The sequence below is a fragment of the Leucopleurus acutus genome (genome assembly GCF_964270905.1).
Source record: "Leucopleurus acutus genome assembly, chromosome: 16".
NCBI lineage: Eukaryota > Metazoa > Chordata > Mammalia > Artiodactyla > Delphinidae > Leucopleurus > Leucopleurus acutus.
This window is the reverse complement of record NC_139158.1, coordinates 45,266,211-45,284,572: the sequence shown is the minus strand read 5'-3', so window position 1 is coordinate 45,284,572 and position 18,362 is coordinate 45,266,211. Positions and strand designations below refer to the sequence as shown.

Here is an 18,362-nt window from a genome sequence, read left to right as displayed (position 1 = left end):
GAAAATAGCAGTAGAAATAACAGCAACAGCTATAATGTATCCTTTATTATCTACCAAACACTGGAGTCAGCACTTTATATGTACTTAATATCCCTGTGACATAAATATTATTGTTCCCACTTTTATAGATTAAAAAACTGAGCCTACACCCATGGTAGGGTGACCAACTGTCCGGGTTTGCCTGGCACCAAACGGGTTCCCGAGGTGTGGAACTGTCAGTGCCGAAAGCAGGAAAATCCTGGGCAATTTGGGGTGGCTGGTGACCTTACCTGTGGGGCTGGTAGGTGACAGTAACTTCCATGTCAGCCGGACTCCCCAGCCACCACTACCTTCTATGGGATAACTTCCCTCCATGTGCTCCAGCCTAGACTTTCACGTACTGGTTTAAAGAAGGGCATGACCAGTATCGTACAAAACAACACGTTCATATGTAGCTTTAGCTCCATGTAGAGAAAAGACAGCACTGCAGAGCCTCGAGCCTCCATCCCCCAGAAGAGTAAAGAAGGGACACTTACCTTGACCTCAAACTCGAAGTGCTCGTCCTTCCCTTGGCCGCAGAGGACATAGCGTGGAATACTAATTTTGATGGGGTCCTTCAGGTTGTCTGGATTTGCTCCCAAAGAGCGAGACACCATCCGCTATCAAAGGCACATCAGATGGGAGAACAAAGAGAGAGACCAAGATCACTGCACTGCAAATACCCCGCCCGGCCAGGCGGAGGAAACGCGTTTCAAGCGAAGAAAAGAGCATCAGACCAGTAGAGTTTACTTAGAAAAATGATGGTTTCCTTTGAAAGAGAAACGCTAAGTCTCTCTCATGACAAAAGACCATTTCTTTAGGGATACCGTTCTAAAACGGTAGGGCGAACGCACTTCCAAATGTTGTTTGGCTTTGATGTTCCTTCCAATTTATAAGAACAAGTGAAAAAAAGGACAGATTACATATCCTGACTCTAAAAAAAAAGTCTGGTATAAACCAGATTCTTTTCTGAAAAGTCTTGATCACTGAACAACTTCTTTTTTCTTCACAGACTACCAGACTGCTGTACGTAAAGCTCTAAAGCTGGAGATTTTATTCAAATGCACTTCATTTTTAACTTCCAGGCATTTTTATAAGGCACTGTAGTGTGGAAAGCTCTTTAAACCACAATTAAAACGAATCCCCAGTGTTTCCTTTAGGCTCCATCTGATTAATAATCAACTGGGCTCTGACAAATGTCTACGGTCTGGATGGTGGGAAGATGGAGGGGCTTGAGGAAGAGGCATTAAAAAAAATTAGAAGGGAATTCTCCTGAGTGTTAATGGAAGGAAATCGCTGAACAATCCTTATCATTAACACGAACGGAGGGCTTTACGAAACATAAGAAGATGTGTTTTTGAAGCAGTAACAGTAATAAAATAATTAAAATCATATTTATAGTTAGCATCGTAATTATAGTTAGCGTTTATTGAATACATACTATTACCCAGAACTGTGCTGAACAGTTTATGTGCATCGTTTTGTTTAATCCTCATGACCCTCCCCAGGAGGCAGGAACCATTATGAACCCAATTTATCAGATGAAGAGTCCCAGGACTCAGAGCCTAGGTAAATTTTAAGAGTTTAGGTAACTTAGAGGTAAGTGGTAGAGTCAGGATTCGAACTCAGGCTAACCGAGAGAGCCCACATGCATCACCACTATACTGCTAGCGTGACATTTATTTATCAATTTATTTTTTAAAACTTTTAATGGGGGTATAATTGATTTACAATGTTGTGTCAGTTTCAGGTGTAGCGCAAAGCGATTCAGTTATAAATATTTTTTCATACTCTTTTCCACTGTAGGTTATTACAAGATATTGAATATAGTTCCCTGTGTATCCAGTAAATCCTTATTGTTTATCTATTTTATACATAGTGGTGTATATCTGATAATCCCAAACTCCCAATTTATCCCCCCGCCCATTTTCCCCTTTGGTAACCGTAAGTTTGCTTTCTCTGTCTATGAGTCTGTTTCTGTCTTGTATATAGATTCATCTGTATTATTTTTTAGATTCCACATATAAGTGATAGCATATTTGTCTTTCTCTGCCTGACTTACCTCACCCAGTACCTTTCATGAAATTTTAAAGTAAGTCCATCCACCTGAGATAAACTGAGCTAACAAACACCTCAACATATAAAGAATTTAAGAAGATGGAAAACCCATGGTTATACAACTAAACTCCCTGATTTGACCAAAAAGACAACAGGGGCAACAAGCTCCCTTTCCCTCAGGCAGAAAGGGGTCCTGGACCCTTGGATCCTCGGCCAGGGGTAGCATGGATGGTCCAGGTTTGCTGCACGTGGGAAAGCTCAGGGCTCTGGACGACATGGAGGCACGTGACTTGCCTCAGGTCGCTGCTCTCATCGAGCTGACAGTGTAAACACACTGGCACGATATGAAGTTACCAAAGCCTTTTAGAGCATCTTACTTTTTCACTGCGTGGCTGGTTACCCCAAACAAGAACCATTCCTTTTATTGCAGTGGTGCACCTGTTTAGCTGTCCTTGGTGTCAAAAAACCATAGCGGAAATCCCTAAAAAGGGTTTCTCGATACGTGTATTGCCAAAGACCTTGCAATCCACTAAGAGTATTATTTCCAAATTACTATGAATATAGACATCTCCCGAAACATGGGATATGTTTATCTATTTGAAGGTGAAAAGGCAGAGAAATAATCTAGTGCTTTTATTTATTTTCAACAAACACATTTAATGTTAAGAAATGTCTTTGACCTCAAAGCCCACGGTTTGGCCATGCAGTCCTTGCTCTGCTGTCTTAGCTCTGAAACCTTCTATGTCATGCTTGTAACTGTATTTTTCAAGTAGGAACATAACCTCTCTTCCACATGTGACACAATCACCTGGGAACTCCACTGCTACAGTGTGAGCGCATGCATGCGCGCGCACGCGTGTGTGTGTATGTGTGTGTGTGGAGTTGGAGTGGAGAGCTGTGGTGTCTGGAAGCGCAAAGGAGCTTAGAACAACCTCAGCAGAAGGGCTGCCGCCGTCAGGCTTTTAAGCAAGAACCGGTAACACTAGTTTAGAAGACCCACTCCCGGATCCTCCCTACAGGTTAGAACAACAGGCCCTTGTGGCAGCTGACTGGGTGAGGAGCTCTCTCTGCACAGCTGCGGGCTACCCGCTAAGGGGCAAGAAGGGGGAAAAGGAGGAAGGAAGAAGAGCAATTAAATTGTTCCCCTTCAGGCTCGGTCGACACACAGCGTGATAAACCAGAGCAGTGCTGTTAGTGCCGCTGGGCTAGAACAAAGCCCTAGGGGTCTGGTGCTCCTAAATGGAGAGGCAGCAACCCCAGCTAGGGGAGGGGAAAGCCTCATGGAGAAGGGGCTCTGCAGCCGGGTACACAAGGATGAATAGGAGTTTTCCAGGAGGAAGAGAAGGCTCGTTCTGGAAGAAGAAAGGGTGCCCTCGCTATAAACCTTTAGTTCACTGAGGAAAGTAAAGAAATACCTGGGCCGATGTTTGGCACAGAGTAGGTGCAGAGAGGAGGGGGGATGGGGAGAGAGGAGGGGAAAAACTGTTCCCCTCCAATCGATTAGGAACAGTGTGTTACCACATGTGTTTATCGGTTCTCAACAAGGTGCAGAGGACAATACCAACACGTTTAACACACTTGGTGGATCCTCCACCACTGTCTGCTTCCCTGAAGCAACTGCAGAAGAGGGACTTGGATTCCACATGGCCGTCACCTGGAGGAGACTCAGAATTCAATCCGAGCTTTCGGAGCTGGTCTCTGACGGACAGTCACCCACCCTCTCTGAACCTCCATTTTGTCGTCAGTGGAAATGGGCACGATGTTTCCCAAATCTCCTCTATGTAGCAGGAACCCAACTGTGACCAAGGCCGTGTCCCGCCCTGTGGGACAAGTAAACTGATAATTACAGCAGGATGAGAAAGTTATGATGGGGGTCACTGAGTGAAAAACATATACACAGATATTGCTATACAAATACTGTGAACTTCCCTGAGGAAGAACTGCAGTCAAAACCGCCCAGGTACACTGTTAACCAAGCAGTGGAGACTTAACTTTCTAAACACCTTTCCCTATAGGCGCCCTTAGGATATACAATCAAACATCGATGTCTTTTACTGAGCGCCAGCTATGGACCAATCACAGGGCCAGGTCCTGGGAATACAAAGTAACTTTGACAAAGTATCTGTAACTTCTAAGACCTTTAGTTTTTCTCAACTGCATTAAGTTCTAAACAAAGACAAGGTTTTTCTACTCTAGATGGATTATACGCTAACGTTAGCAAACGCTACCTTAACCTTCTTTTCTCATATGTCAACTTTCAAAGGGGGTTAAGACTGTAACTGATGGTCTGGTTATCACACAGGCATTTTAAGACTAGAAAGTTCTCTAAGAATGCATAATTGTGAAATCAGTTGCTAATGAAAAGAAAGTTGTTTGATGCACAGGCTTATAAATCCCTTACAGAAAAAAATCACTGTCTTTGATAATTTAACTGGGTATATGAATTACGTAGAGACCAGTTACCTAGGAGAAACTGGATCTTACTATGTAGCTCGCCTAAATCCAGGACGGCCCTTTACATCCCAGCACATGCACGTGTACCTCAAGAAACGGTTCTAGGTGGTACACAAGAGCCACTGCTCCATTCAGGACCAGACAGGGAAGAATAACTGAACCCACTGCTGAGAAGAGGATATTTCTCTTCATTATTTTGCAATTGGGGATTAGAAATATTGTCAGAGTTCCCACATCTGGGACCACAGTTTACTTCAATCTCACTGATTTCACAGTTAACTGAATATTAACAGGTGTAGAGAAATGAACACCTGCAGAAATGAATAACTGAAGAATAAGCCAGGGATCTGAAGACATTTGAGCAAAAGTATAGAGAAAAATGAAGAGTATGTGCTTCCACCAAATCACTGCTGCAACGTAATTTTTAGACACTATGTTCTGAAGTCAATTTGATGAGAAATGTCGAATTCTCAGGATATACTGTGAAAGGTTCCTGACGTTCTCCTGAACTATGTTTATGTTGGGCAGGAAGGAAAACTAACATAAATGTCTCCTAAATTTATTTTTTATTTGAAAGGAGCTACATTTTGAATATCTTGAGATTTACAGTGGGCAAGCAAATGTGTGCTGTATCATATATCCCACTATTTATGAGAGTTTTTAAATTTCTATGGAATTATTTATTTTGGAATCAGTCACAGTTTCTTAAACTTGGAAGGGGAAGCTGGTGACACATCATGCTAGGAGGTAAAGAAACATGAAAGGCTGTATGTCTGGAAGCACGTCTCGCAGGAGATCTGGATAAATATGTAGGACAGGTCAAGGAATTTCAAATGCACCACAGAGTGGCTCTATTTAGAAATAAAAAGTCAAGGAAAAGTACATAATTAGTAACTTGGATTACATTCCTGTACATAAGAAATATCTTTTAGGGACTTCCCTGGAGGTCCAGTGGTTAAGACTTCGCCTTCCAGTGCAGGGTGTGTGGGTTCGATCCCTGGTTGCAGAGCTAAGATCCCACATGCCTCGCAGCCAGAAAAACAGAAACATAAAACAGAAGCAATACTGTAACAGAGTCAATAAAGACTTTAAAAATGGTCCTCTTTAAAAAAAAAAAATCTTTTAAAATAAGATACAGAGAAATATTTTTCTGATAGCTTTTAACAAAACAATGTCCTGTGTCAACAAATTCACTATTTTTCCAGTGGTGTGGAAATATTATAGTCCAGTCCTCAGCCTAAAGAAGCAGACAGAACACAGGCTACGTTTTGAATATTCAGATTAGAATCTTCTCTTCCGACTCAGGCTGTCTCCTTCAAAAGGAGCAAATTAAGAAAATTAATAGGAAGCAGCATTAACATCCACTAGGATCACTGTCGGCACTGCAGAGGGCACAGAGTGAACCGATTCCAAAGGGAGTCATCAACATTCTCCCCTAAATGCTCTAATTACATACCAGATGGCTGAATTCAGTATATGCTTTAACCATGACAAGGTCAGGGCTCAGGACGGCCGTCTGATCTCTTAGCCAAATATCCAAGCTTTGCTTCTAAAATACAGGCAAACCTGGGTTTTTATCAGATTTAGCAAAAACTAGTAATTCCCCTTTCTCTGTTCCCAGCATAGCACATATTTCTAATCCCTCTTTTTTCAACCACACATGCCACAGTCATAGTTCTAATTAGATCTATTTGCATCAAGTACCTACTATGACCCAGCAGTTTGAAAACGGGGGTCTGGGGCAGAGATGGTGAGGACCCATCACCTTCTCAAATACGAGGCACGTCACAGGAAATGGGGCATAAAGGTAACCTGTGTGAGCAGATGTACGTTACAAACGTGGCAAAAAGCCAAGACATGCTTGCATTCCTCTCCAGAAGGCGAAGCCAGCCTGTGCTGTGAAGGGACCGGGGCTAGTCCCACACCACCTTTGAAGGCTTAGTACCAACAACTGACCTGGATTTGCTAAGACACATGGCACACCTACCTGCTCCAGGTCAGGGTCAGGACTTAACAACAGCCCGACATGTAGAACCACCATGAACTGCATCTCATTTTAGAGTGACTTTAAAAGACGCACGTCAGGAAACAGAAATATGGGTTTTCAAATAAAGGAGTATTTCTTTCCTTTTGATATGTATCTGTATCTATATGTTATCAAGGATAAATTACCCAGAAAATGACAAACTGTGTTGGATATAAATGCTTGTGGAATATCCTGAGTTTACTGGCCTTCCAGTAAATTCGAATCTGTGATTCTCACTAAAAGTAGATTATTTCATCCATGTAGACCTGAGTTGATTGATCAACATTGTTTCAAGGTTTGGAAATACTCAATGATCTGATGAATGTTTCAGCCTGAAGCTATTAAAAATGTCCCCATCTTTCTCTAGACCAAAAAGAACTTCAATGGTCATTGTCTCTGGATAACCCATTGTTAGATGGATGATTTAAAAAAAGACTAAATAACAGGTCTAGTACGAATGTGGCAGTAGCTGTCATGTGGCTCTCGTTGCCAAACATGAGTCTAGGCAGTTGAGGACCTGAGCAGGGAAAACCAGCTGATCTCCCTCCTGGTTCTACAATGTCTTTAATGACCCAAGAAAAATACCACTCATCATCACTCACTGATTTCTGCTGAGCCCTAGTTTTGGTTCAAACTGTACTGAATTCTCAGGTCCAGGCAAAACTGAAGTGGGGGTAGGGGATTGGTGGAGATTCTCTTTATCAGGTTTCTGTAGAGCATATTGTTTAATCTTCCAACTAAAGGAGCAACTTCGAGCACACAAGGTTATCTGTACTGTACTGCCACGATGATTATACCCAGGCTTTTCTTCTGTAAGAGCTAAAATGTAGAGAGGAAAAAGGAGACGTAAGGCGTACGAAGACACGATGGAATGGCAAAGAAACTTGTAAGGCAATTCTTGAAAAACAAAACTCATAAAAAGAGAAATAATATTTAATGTCTACAAATTCCAAGAAAAAAGTTACAAGTCAGAAAAAAATCAATAGTCCTTCCAATCAATTATTCATTCCTACGAAAAAAACAAATCAACAACAAAAAAATGTATTCAGGCAATGTCAAGAATAACCATGACCAGCAGGTGACTCTGGCATTGTGGAAAGAACATACATTCTGGAGTAAGGTCTGGGTTTGAGTTCCAATTCCCAATCAGTGATCCTTTCAGATACAAAATGGAAATTGACAACAATTCGCCCATCCTGGGAGGATCACTGTGGGGCTCCAAGGAAACAATACACAGGAAGGACTCTGCACGCTGTAAACCACAATATAAAGGGTGGTCGGGCTGTTACCGCGGTAGCCCACTGCATCTTCAGCAACAGAAGGTTTTAACAAGATGGCAGAAGAAGAAAACGTGAGTAGTGATTTATAATAGAATCTCTTTCCTTCTCACCCAACTGTATTCCGTTCCGTTCCTCATAAAGGAGGTTTTTTAAAAATTACAAGGGTGCATCCTTAAAAAGAGACTGGACGGTGTGGTTTGGAATCTGTGTTGTGTAAGAACCAGCAGGGGGACCGAAGAGTGTTGGAGGTAAAGAAGAAAACCCCTTTGGGGCTTCCCTGGTGGCGCAGTGGTTGAGAGTCCGCCTGCCGATGCAGGGGATGCAGGTTCGTGCCCTGGTCCGGGAGGATCCCACATACCGCGGGGCGGCTGGGCCCGAGAGCCATGGCCGCTGAGCCTGCGTGTCCGGAGCCTGTGCTCCGCAACGGAAGAGGCCACAGCAGTGAGAGGCCCGCGTACCGCAAAAAAAAAAAAAGAAGAAAACCCTGAGGAGGTGAGAGAGAGCACACTGTGTTCTTGGAAGGGCTGTGATATAACACAGTTGTGAAACAGACTTGTTCTACTCTGTGACTGAGGGCGCCACAGACGGACGGACTGCAGATGGAGGCCACATTAAGGAAGATTATGGAAACGACGGTCTAACAACGAGAGCAGATCCCAATGGATAAACTGCTTCAGAGGCAGGTGATGATCAGCCTGTGGAGGTGTCAAGCAAAGACTGAACTGGAAAATAAGTTCAACTAGTAACTAGGACTCAGTACTTCCATAAGGGAGAGGTCCTACAGGTTTCATCTGAACTTATCTTCACTAGAACCTTGGGAACCCTGACCCAATGCATCTGGGTGTGGTCCCAATTCTCTCTCCCTTGTAGCCGTAGGAGGAGGAGCAGACATTCTTGCCATGGCTTCGTGGTGAATGGAGTGTGCGCTGCCTTTTGCCCCTTGACTTTGGACTTGCATGCGGCACTTGCGTTGGCCAAGGGGATGTTAGCAGACATGACGCACGGTTGCCTTTTCGTGCTTCTGTCATCGACATGATACGGCCACTGCCCCTTCCACGTAGATCCAAAATGAGGCAGGTGGTGCAGACCGAACTAGCTGACCTGCAGATGACCTTAGCCTAAAGCAGAGCTGCCTCGATTTACTTGCAAACCATCAGTGAGAAAGAAAAGCTTTTTCTTGGTGCGTCACTACAATTTCGAGGGTTGCCTGCTATTTGGCAACAGCTGACTGATAGGACATCACAAAAGGTACGTTAAGGAAGGAAGCAGTATCAACTAAAGGGAACAGTGGAAGCTGTGTAACTAAATTAACAAGACGACCTCATGAGAAACTGGTCTGTCCAACAAGACCATCTGAGAAGCACTAATAAAAGTGCTCTAATCTATTTATCATTCAAAGCTGTAATTCATCACTTGTCTAAAGAATGTAAATAAAAATTACTGTAATTACGGCCACTGGAAGGCGTAAGCATTCTCTCCAAAGGATGCACACACATTTTTTTAAGCAATGGGAACAGGGAGACAAACTGTTTTGAAATGTTTTTCAACAAAGACGAAATAAATTCACCCTGCCAACCACAAGTCTGCACAACAGGCAGCTGTGAGCAAAATGGATTTTAATCAAATTCAGATGAAATCACTGTTTCAAAAGGCCTCAAAGAGGTATCGTCTAGAACGCATTAACAAGCTCCACCACGCTTACGCCTATATTACGACAGTGCAAGATGCCACATAATAAAGTATGTATGAATCTATTTCTTTCTGATACAGGAACTCATTACAACTGAGAAGACGGTACTTCAGGCTGGATGCTGAGGCTGCCACGCCTGCTCCGCCGCAGCAGTGTCCCGGCTCAGAACCCGAAAATGAGCCCGTGAGCCAGAGAGGCCCTAGGACTGAAGCCACAGAGGACAAGGGCACGCACACCACTCCACTGGCTTCTCCAGGCATCATGACCACCTTAACACTCACTTCATGATGGCAAATCAAATTCTCATATCAGGACCGTATTTGATCTCAAGGTAAAAAGCATGCTTAGGTGAAAAGAAGTGACACGTGAAATCTGAACTGCCCAGAGGCGGCTGCTTCTGTTTTGTAGTGAGAGCAGAATGCAGCCCTCATCTCGGGCCACTTGGACCGTAAAGCAGACTGAACAAGTCATAACCGATCACACGATCTGTATGCAATGCCCACTTTCACTGCATGCTCCATCTACGGACAATATTAAAGAACATCATCGATAACACAGTAGGATTCTGCTTCTTTACCTATGAGGACGAGCAGGTCTGTCTGTTTAATATGTATCACGCTGTTAAAATTTTGGACTGCTTATGTACTGTTTCCTTTCCAACCACGGCATCCCTCTGCTGACATCTTAAACTTCACTCTCTCCACTCTTCATGATCATTCATTCCGTTCTTCTTATCAAGAACACACGAGAAAATACTCAATTTAAATTAGGGGAAATATTATTGATAAGATATTAGAAGACTATTGTGGTTCATTTTGGAAATTTTTTCTGTGGTAGGAGATCCACCAGCCAAGCATGTGACAAGCGAACTACCTGTAATCGTGTCCTCACCGCAGACTCAAAAGCCTCCACGTGTAAGGCAATAGGGTGCGCGTGTGTGTGTGTCTGTGTATTGGGGGTAGAGGGTGTTGCTGAAGAGCTGAAAAGGGCTTCACGTGAAAAGGGAAAAACATTTGAATTCTACCGCCTCAAAAAGACAAGAAGCTCCGCTTGGCCACCGCAAACCAGGCTGCGGCCAGCAGCGTGGACCCTGATGCACTCTCCCGGGTCCTGCCCCTCCCCGCTCACGTCCCCAGAACCTGGGGAGAGGAAAACCAATGCTGGGAACTTGGAGCAAGTTCAGTAGCTTGTTGTCGGCGCTGATGGGGAAGAGAGGGAAGACCTGCATTTCCTGACCAAAGGGTCAGCCCTGGCACTGGCCCTATCACGGACGAGGAACAGAAGTGAAGGGGGGCTACAATATTATATTGCACGTTATGTAAATATCTGACCAGAACACAAAGTGGCCCCTGCAGGCCAGGCTAAAACGAAGGCCTTAGCGGAACGGCCGAGTCGCTAAGCGCGGACGCACTGCAGCGCAGCTGCCGTGACCCTGGCTGAAGTGAAGGACAGGGGGAGGTGGCCCCCTTCCTCCTGAGACTCTGGAAGCTAGTAGGACATTCATAACTGAGAAACAGGAGAAGGCGCGCGGAGCAACCCAGGGTCAGATGCAGTAAAACACCAGTACAAAACGTGTAACCCGACTCCGCACAGGAATGTGAACGGCAGCGTGGGCAAAGGAAGGGGTCAACCAGAGAAGGGAGAGATTTCTGAAGAGCCCAGCTTCAAGCCTCTTTCCGGGAGGAGGGCAGCCGGCTCCTGGGTGGTTACCGGTGGGGAGAGGAGCCCGACCTGAGGCAGACACGGCCATGAGTTGCTCTCAGAAGCGAGGCCAGCAGGCCCCCGTGGTCGGAGGTGAAGGAGGGTGAGCCAGCTGAGAGGCAGGCGGGAGGGCCGCCAGGGAAGCGCCGGATGCCATCGACGTGGTCTCTATCTGATAAGATAGCACACGGCAGCCTGGGAAGTTACACCGGGGCTAAGAGTCTCTCTAGGAGAGGACCACCAAAGCTCAGAGGAAGGCCTGGCACACTGGGGGCATGTGGCCCAAGGGAAGGGCAGTCAAAGCTAAGCCAACGAGGGAGGAGCTGAAGTCACAGGCTGGAAAGGAACAGTCCAGAGTCTGAAGGGAGGAAGGAAAAGGCAATGCCCTGAAGAAGACCCCACAGGGCAGGGGCGCTGCCTACATCCTACGTGTTACAGGGAGGGGAGGGCGCTGTAAACCCCCAGGTCCTCCAGGGAAGCCTGATGTGTCACTAACGTGCTCTGCGGCAGAGCTGTCCTAACCTTGGCCAACGGAGGACGTCGAGAGGGTCACTGCCAGACCAGACAGACACCTGTTCAGGCAGCACAAATCCGCCTGCCCGTGTCCAGCAGAAATAGACTCCAAGGCACATAAGCACAGGTCGACACGAGCACAATGTGAAATGCTTCCAGCACCTCACAAATAATGAGGACCCGATTTACACGGCTGATGTTCAAGAAAGTGAAGCAAGGTGGTGATAAAGATATTTCATCAGTGCTCTACTATCATCTATTTTTAGTTCAGTGGCGATATTTAAAATATTTACATTTTCAATTTATAGAGGCCTGCATTTTTCCAGTTTCAAATCAGTTAGCTACACTGAGATAGACATAGCCCTGGATGACTTTCATCATGTTTATTTTATGAAAGATCTCAAAAAATAACGTGGAGTATTTTCACAGGTCTCCTCCCTAGAGCCTTGTCAAGTGTGCGATTAGGCACAGAGCCTCGTCCTGAGAGGTGAGGGTCAGCTTCCAGACCTCAGGGGCCACACTGCGGCCGCCCTCCGGACACAAGGTGCTGGTGCGCAGCTGAACGTTCTGGGCTTCCTGAGGGTGCTGGGCGGCACTGCTTCCTGAATCTGATGGGTGTGACTTTCGGGAAGAAGACGAGTTCGATGGTGGATGCTGTTTTCATCTCTGCGACAAGACACCTGAATTCACTTAAAGCTCGGCACCTGACCACATCAAACCGTGTCCCTGGAGGCGGCGAGCTCGGAGAGCCGCTCTGAGGGTAGAACACGCCGTCTTCCCTCACCAGGGCGACGTGGGTGTTGAGAAGGACCAGCGGCTGGCAGTGGCCTGGGCCAGAGCCACCCTCGACTCTGACCGTCGTGTACAGCAAGAGCTGAACCTCCACCAGAGACAGGGCGTCCACGTCCAGGTTTCCGTGAAGGAAATAAATCAGGTCGACCAGGGTATTCTGGAACCTGGATGACAACTGAACTCCGTTCACCAAAACTAAATCAAGGATTTCCGCCTTCCAATCAAGGGAAAGCTGGACCAGATCTTGCTGGAACAAAGGATGGCTGGCGCAGGCGGCATCGGCCTTCGACGTCAGGACACACAGGAGGTCCCAGCACATCTACTGACAGAGGTGTCTGCCCTAGGTAAGCACGGTGAGCAGGAGACTCTCTGCAGAGCCCAGGAGTGAAACGCTCTGCCCGCCAGAGCCGATCTGAACCTCCTGTAGCCCAGAGAGGGGCAGAGTGCGGAGCAGACCCACGGAGGCTGGGGGATTCAGAACCAGCGCGCACAGGGCTGAGCGGAGCAGGAGCTCACACGCGGGTCAGGGGACGGGCTCCGCGCAGCTGGCGACAGCGAGCCAGTACACACGCTGGGCCTCACTCGTGTCGCCCGAAGTCCTGGTAGGGAACCGGCCACCAGCTCAAGGAAGCCTTTCAAAGGGCACTCTGGAAGCTTCAGCATTTGGTCTGGGAATCGCAAGAGCGTCTGCTTAAGCACAGAGCCCATTCTGGTACCTTCCACCTCTAGGCAGAAGATGGAGCCCGGTGAGGAGCCTGGAAAGTCGGCAGCTGTGGCTCTGTAGGGTACCAGGCCCCCTGCCCGCCTGATGGCCCCTGACCCTTCCCTGCTGCTGCCAACCTGAGCTTCTTCGGGAAAAGAATGAGCTTCTGGTGACACCCCGGGTGCCTCCAAGAGCGTGTCCAGGGGTAAGAGTTTCAGAAACGGCGGCCTCGCGATGAGTGCTGCTGCACGGGAGGCGAGCCCCCAGGGTCCCACAGGCTCCCCGCGTGCCCGCCTGGGATGCGCATTGCAGCCAAGTCCAGCTGGACGTGACCCCCGGGCTGTGTTCACCTTCAGGGGTCGTCGGTTCACTGAAATTTTCTGACTCACCCTGAAAACGTCCCTCACCGCTGGTGCTGCTTTCGCTAAGAAAAGAGATTTTAGTTAGCTCGACGTGTTCTGGTTGAGAGCCGCCCCGTGACAATCGCTGCTGTGCGACGGCTCGGGCTCCGAGGGCTGAGACCCCCGCTGGCGGGCCCCTCCGCCTGGCGCTGAGGAGGGGGCAGAGGGACCTGAGACGCTCGGGTCGCGGGCCGGATCCAGTGGTGGTTCTGGTCCACCTTCCTCCTCTCCTCTCGGCTGGGGGCGTCAGTGACTTCTTTGGACGGCAACAGGGCAAGAGAGCTCTTCTGTCAAAAACAGGTGAAATGGGGCTGTGGCACCTTTTCCGATTCTTTTCCACATGAAGATTCTTGCGGGCATTGGTTTTCATCGTGTGGATTAATGCAGAGGCTCAATCGAAAGCCTAAGCCATGCGTGTTGACTGATTCATGATTTCAGAATAGAGGACCTGATTCACACGCAAAGCATCGATTTCCATATCTTATAAATCGCCAGCTATTTTGATCAAAATACGTTGTAGGGGATTGATCCACAGTACCCACTTCTTGGTCTAGTATTTTATTTACTCTAAAATAAACCTTAAGACCTTTGATGCAACTTTCCAATGGGCAAGTAAGAGTAATCGGGGCAGACAATGCAAATCAGAAACTGACAAGTATTCCAACTTCATGCATGTTTCTCTGGCCTCTTGGTTTGTTTCACTGGAATCCTTCATTGTAAATGCCCCGCTGAGATCGTCATAATGATATCTACAAACCAGCACCATGAAAGGTTCACGGGCCAGCCTGCTACAGACCAGGCAGGTGGACACAAAGAAATGAAAGGCAACGTCCTTCTCTTCACAAGGTTACCTGCTGAGGAAACGGACGTGCACAGGAAGACAGTGTCATTCCTGGATGGTGGGGATGGAGGGCCAGGTGGTGGCCAGTCTCCCATGGGACACCCACCCCTCCGCCGCTCGCTCTGTTCAGTGATGTAAGATTTCCACCACCTCGTACTTTTGCTTCTCAGCTTTTTAATTTGGGAGTGTATGTAAGGACAAGTCCCTCAGCGGAGGAAAATACAGATAAAGCCTTACAAATCGTATGCCCAAACAAACCTTGGTTTGGCAACCCACCAGAGAATAAGCTACCCAGCCAAGCGTATCTGCTCTGCGCCGCTGCCAACGCGGTCGGTAAAACACGCAGGGTTTCTAAAACCTCGAGAAGTGCCCCGATTCATTTCCAAACCCCCATCTGATTCTGATTATATAATTCACCCTTTCAAATGCAGACCAAGGGAAAGGATACTGCTACGAATGAGAAACTGGGCAAAGGGCCTCTACCACAGCTACACGCCATTCAAACAAAGTCAAAGTAGTTTGCAAAAAGAAAAACCAACACCAAAAAACCTAACAATAAATAAATAAAGCAGTTTGCAACCAGCAGGATTCCATTTAATTTTAAGTCATATAATGGCTTGCCTTGCTTATTAGCCATTAATCTCACTGGGACCTTGAAATTCTAATCACGCAACTAAACATTAAGAAAATTTAATCACACAAGCATGCCGTAATTTAAGGCAACCCTATCAACCTGAAAAGTCATTACCTACCTCGTATTTTAGCTTACGTTGAACGGTGCCATTGTGAAGTTTCTCATTATCCTGAAAAGAAAATAAAAGCCCTCTATATTAAACTATAGCATGTTCATAAAGAGGGAAAAAAATGATTTGATTACAATATTTATGAGAACAAAATTCTAAGGAAACATACTTGTCATTCCACAATGACAACCCTTCTTGAGAATTTATATTCCCAAGGTAAACGGGACTCTATCGATATATCTGCCTGTAAGGAAACTGAACCATTTATTCCTAATCTTAAAATTCGAAGAACAATTTTAAAGGCAAATTTCCTTAGGACACTTCTTAATTTGCAGGGTAGAAATGAAATGACTTTATTTTGATAAAAATCAGCTTGTCACAAGTATGTATCTTCTCAAAGGCAAAGTATATTTCTACTTGGGATAATTTATCGAGTGAATTTAAATACTTATGGAAATTGATTATATTTTTGGAGAAAACAGAAAGGTGTTACGTGTAGAATTTTTATAAATCAAACAAAGTAAATAAAGCACTTCAGGAAACTTCATATTCACTCAAGAATTTCCCCCAGAAGTTCAAAATTTTAAAATAAAGTTACTCTTGAATTAATACTATTTATAAACTGTTAAGCTCCACCCGAGCAATATTTAATATTTCTACAGCATTTTGCATCTCCATTTTCTGAGAAACAGTACATAAAAGACTCCCCCCACCCCCCCACCCCCGCTCCTTACTGGAAGGTCATCTTGAAAACGAATAACCAGATCACCTGCTCCTTCACTCACCTTCACGGTCTCGGCAGGTGCACCACTGCCATCGCCAACCACGCGGTGCAGATCCTGAAGGCGCCTCTGGACTTCTTCTTCAATGTAAGCACTGATCCTGGAAGCAAAAGAGATGGGTGTCCGTGACCGCTTGTAACCACACAGGGCATTCTGAGATCTTTTCGTTACCATGCCCTTTGCGGCTGGGAACCTTCTCGTTCTAAATGCCAAATGTAATCACAACTCAGGCTCTGGAACATTTGTCAACTTTCTAGGAAATCTAATGCCATGTGTTTACTATCTGGGTTTTCCCCAAACAAGAGAGGCCTGGACGAATAACCGAATCTTGGGAACAGGAGGGAGACTCAGTGATCCCATCCAAATCCCTCCCCATGTCCTGAGCGGAACCTCTGCTGCAGGACAGGGGAGAGTTGCAGACTTGGGTTCCAGATGACTCTGCGGTCTCAGAAGGCATCACTACCCAACACTTCATTCACCCAGCCTCCGTTTCCTCACACAGAAAACGATGATTCTTATTTCTCACAAAACACAAAATCATTTCAGAGGATTAAAAGGAAAAACAAAAAGTAGATGCACTCTCCACAGACCTTCACTATTGGTTGGAACAACGTCTCACATCATTCCTGCTCTGTCTTGTCTCTGCACCCGGCCACGAGACACCACATTTTAAAGGTCTCTAGACCTTCCAAAATGCCTGGTGAGGGGTCAAGATGGCTGAAGCCAGAAACAGCTGTCAACCGAATATCTGGTACCCCATACGATACAGGGAAAACAGCTGGTACCCAATACGATACAGGGGATACTGTGTGAAGTACAGCCATCCACCCAGAGGAACCAGGGAAAGAGAGAATTTGGGTTCCATCAAAATCTTTCTAGTGGCTCAGGCCGCCCAAAGGCAAGGCCTTCTCAGTTCTAGGCTCCCTGCCCCAGTTCTACGGACAATGAATTAGACGGATTATTTTAAATGAAGTGTTTTGCATGTTTACATCTTAGCACACTAAAAAATAAAAAATCTGGTTGCATCTTTCTAAGCCCATGCAAAATCCTACACACATTTCTGTACTACTGACCATGGCTAAATGACTTTCTGATATGCTGGGTAAAGAGATTAATATTACAGGTAAAACAGCCCCACAGAATGGAGCTAGGGTAATAAAATGCAGCATTTGCCTTTCAGTATTTCAGTAAAGAAAACCATATGCAACTGAATCTGAACCAAGGCCACTTAGAAACAAATCTCCCTGGACCTTAAATTTTAAATGAGCACCACAGAAGATGCAGACCTAGATTTAAAGGACCATAGAGGCTCATGCCATTCTGAGTATATTTTGATATCTGAATACCTAACTCCTACCAGCCAGGGCTCAGGACTGCCCAATTTGAAATGTCCCCATGACGTAGATGGGGTTGAGAAAAATAGTCAATTTTCTTATAGGCAAAGAATGATTAGGTGGATTTATCTGACGGCTGTAAGCCACAGGGCAATCCATGATGCCACCCAAGTTGAAAATCATTTTCCTATAGTAACATCAGATTTGTATTTATGCTCTTTGTGATCATTCTGAACATACTGGTACAGTCTGCGTGACCGACTTCACCTATTTGTAATCTATGGCTTCTATAAATTGTCAGCACAAGGTCCTTCCTGGTACAATTCAGTTAACTCTACTTTGTCCCTCTCAACCTCGCCTTGTATCACTTCTTCCTGGATGAACTGGTTTCCCTGAACCTTTTAATTCCACCTTCTCACACAAACTCCTTGCACCAGTATTCCTTAGATCTGGCCGGTCAGGTCTCAGGTCTTGGGCCCTTTAAATGACATCTCACCCCACCACGGGCCAGGCAGCAGCTGATCAGGACAAAGCATGTCGTGGGGACAAGTACTGCTTATCACCTTTGATAGAGTCCTCCATATGCAAACTGGCCAATATAAGGTACTGTGAGTCATTAAATCACATCAGAAATAGGCATGCCATCAGTTTAATGTCCAGTACCTGGCATCCATCAGGGGGACCAGGTAAGACTTTTCAGCACTGGATGGCAAGCTGGAAGAAGCAGGTTTTCCCTCCAAGGTCCCACGATGCCCTTTTTGAACACCATCGACCTCACAGATCTTCTGCTTCAACTGCTGGATTTCATGTTCTAACCTACAGAGATGGAAGTTATGTGAATTCCCTCATTAACAGTATCTCCTGAGAATCTTCCCTAGAAACCATGGGAGATCCAGACCAAAACTGTGCAAAGAGCTTTACCTTCCAGTAGATAAGGTACCACATACCTATAAGACAAGGTATAAGGTGATAATAGGCCACAAGAGCGGTGCAGGACAAGTGCTACAGGCACCCAAAAGTTGGAGA

General features: G+C 45.9%; 1 protein-coding gene and 1 pseudogene across 2 annotated transcripts in view; both read right to left on the bottom strand.

Moving 5' to 3' along the window:
- Window positions 1–18,362, bottom strand: part of LOC309973637 (kinesin-like protein KIF16B) — a 288,133-nt gene that overhangs the window by 84,644 nt on the left and 185,127 nt on the right. Inside the window, exons 20-23 of the mRNA XM_082857986.1 lie at window positions 18,000–18,152; window positions 16,006–16,102; window positions 15,230–15,280; window positions 516–638 (exon numbers count right to left, since the gene is read on the bottom strand). Of these exons, the coding sequence (XP_082714112.1) occupies window positions 516–638; window positions 15,230–15,280; window positions 16,006–16,102; window positions 18,000–18,152 (424 nt within the window). The remainder of the gene's footprint in view (window positions 1–515; window positions 639–15,229; window positions 15,281–16,005; window positions 16,103–17,999; window positions 18,153–18,362) is intronic.
- On the bottom strand, window positions 12,179–14,006 carry LOC309972899 (annotated as a pseudogene). Its single transcript has 2 exons — window positions 13,249–14,006; window positions 12,179–13,131 (listed from the first exon to the last, which is right to left on the bottom strand). The product of its transcript is annotated as an uncharacterized misc_RNA (transcript).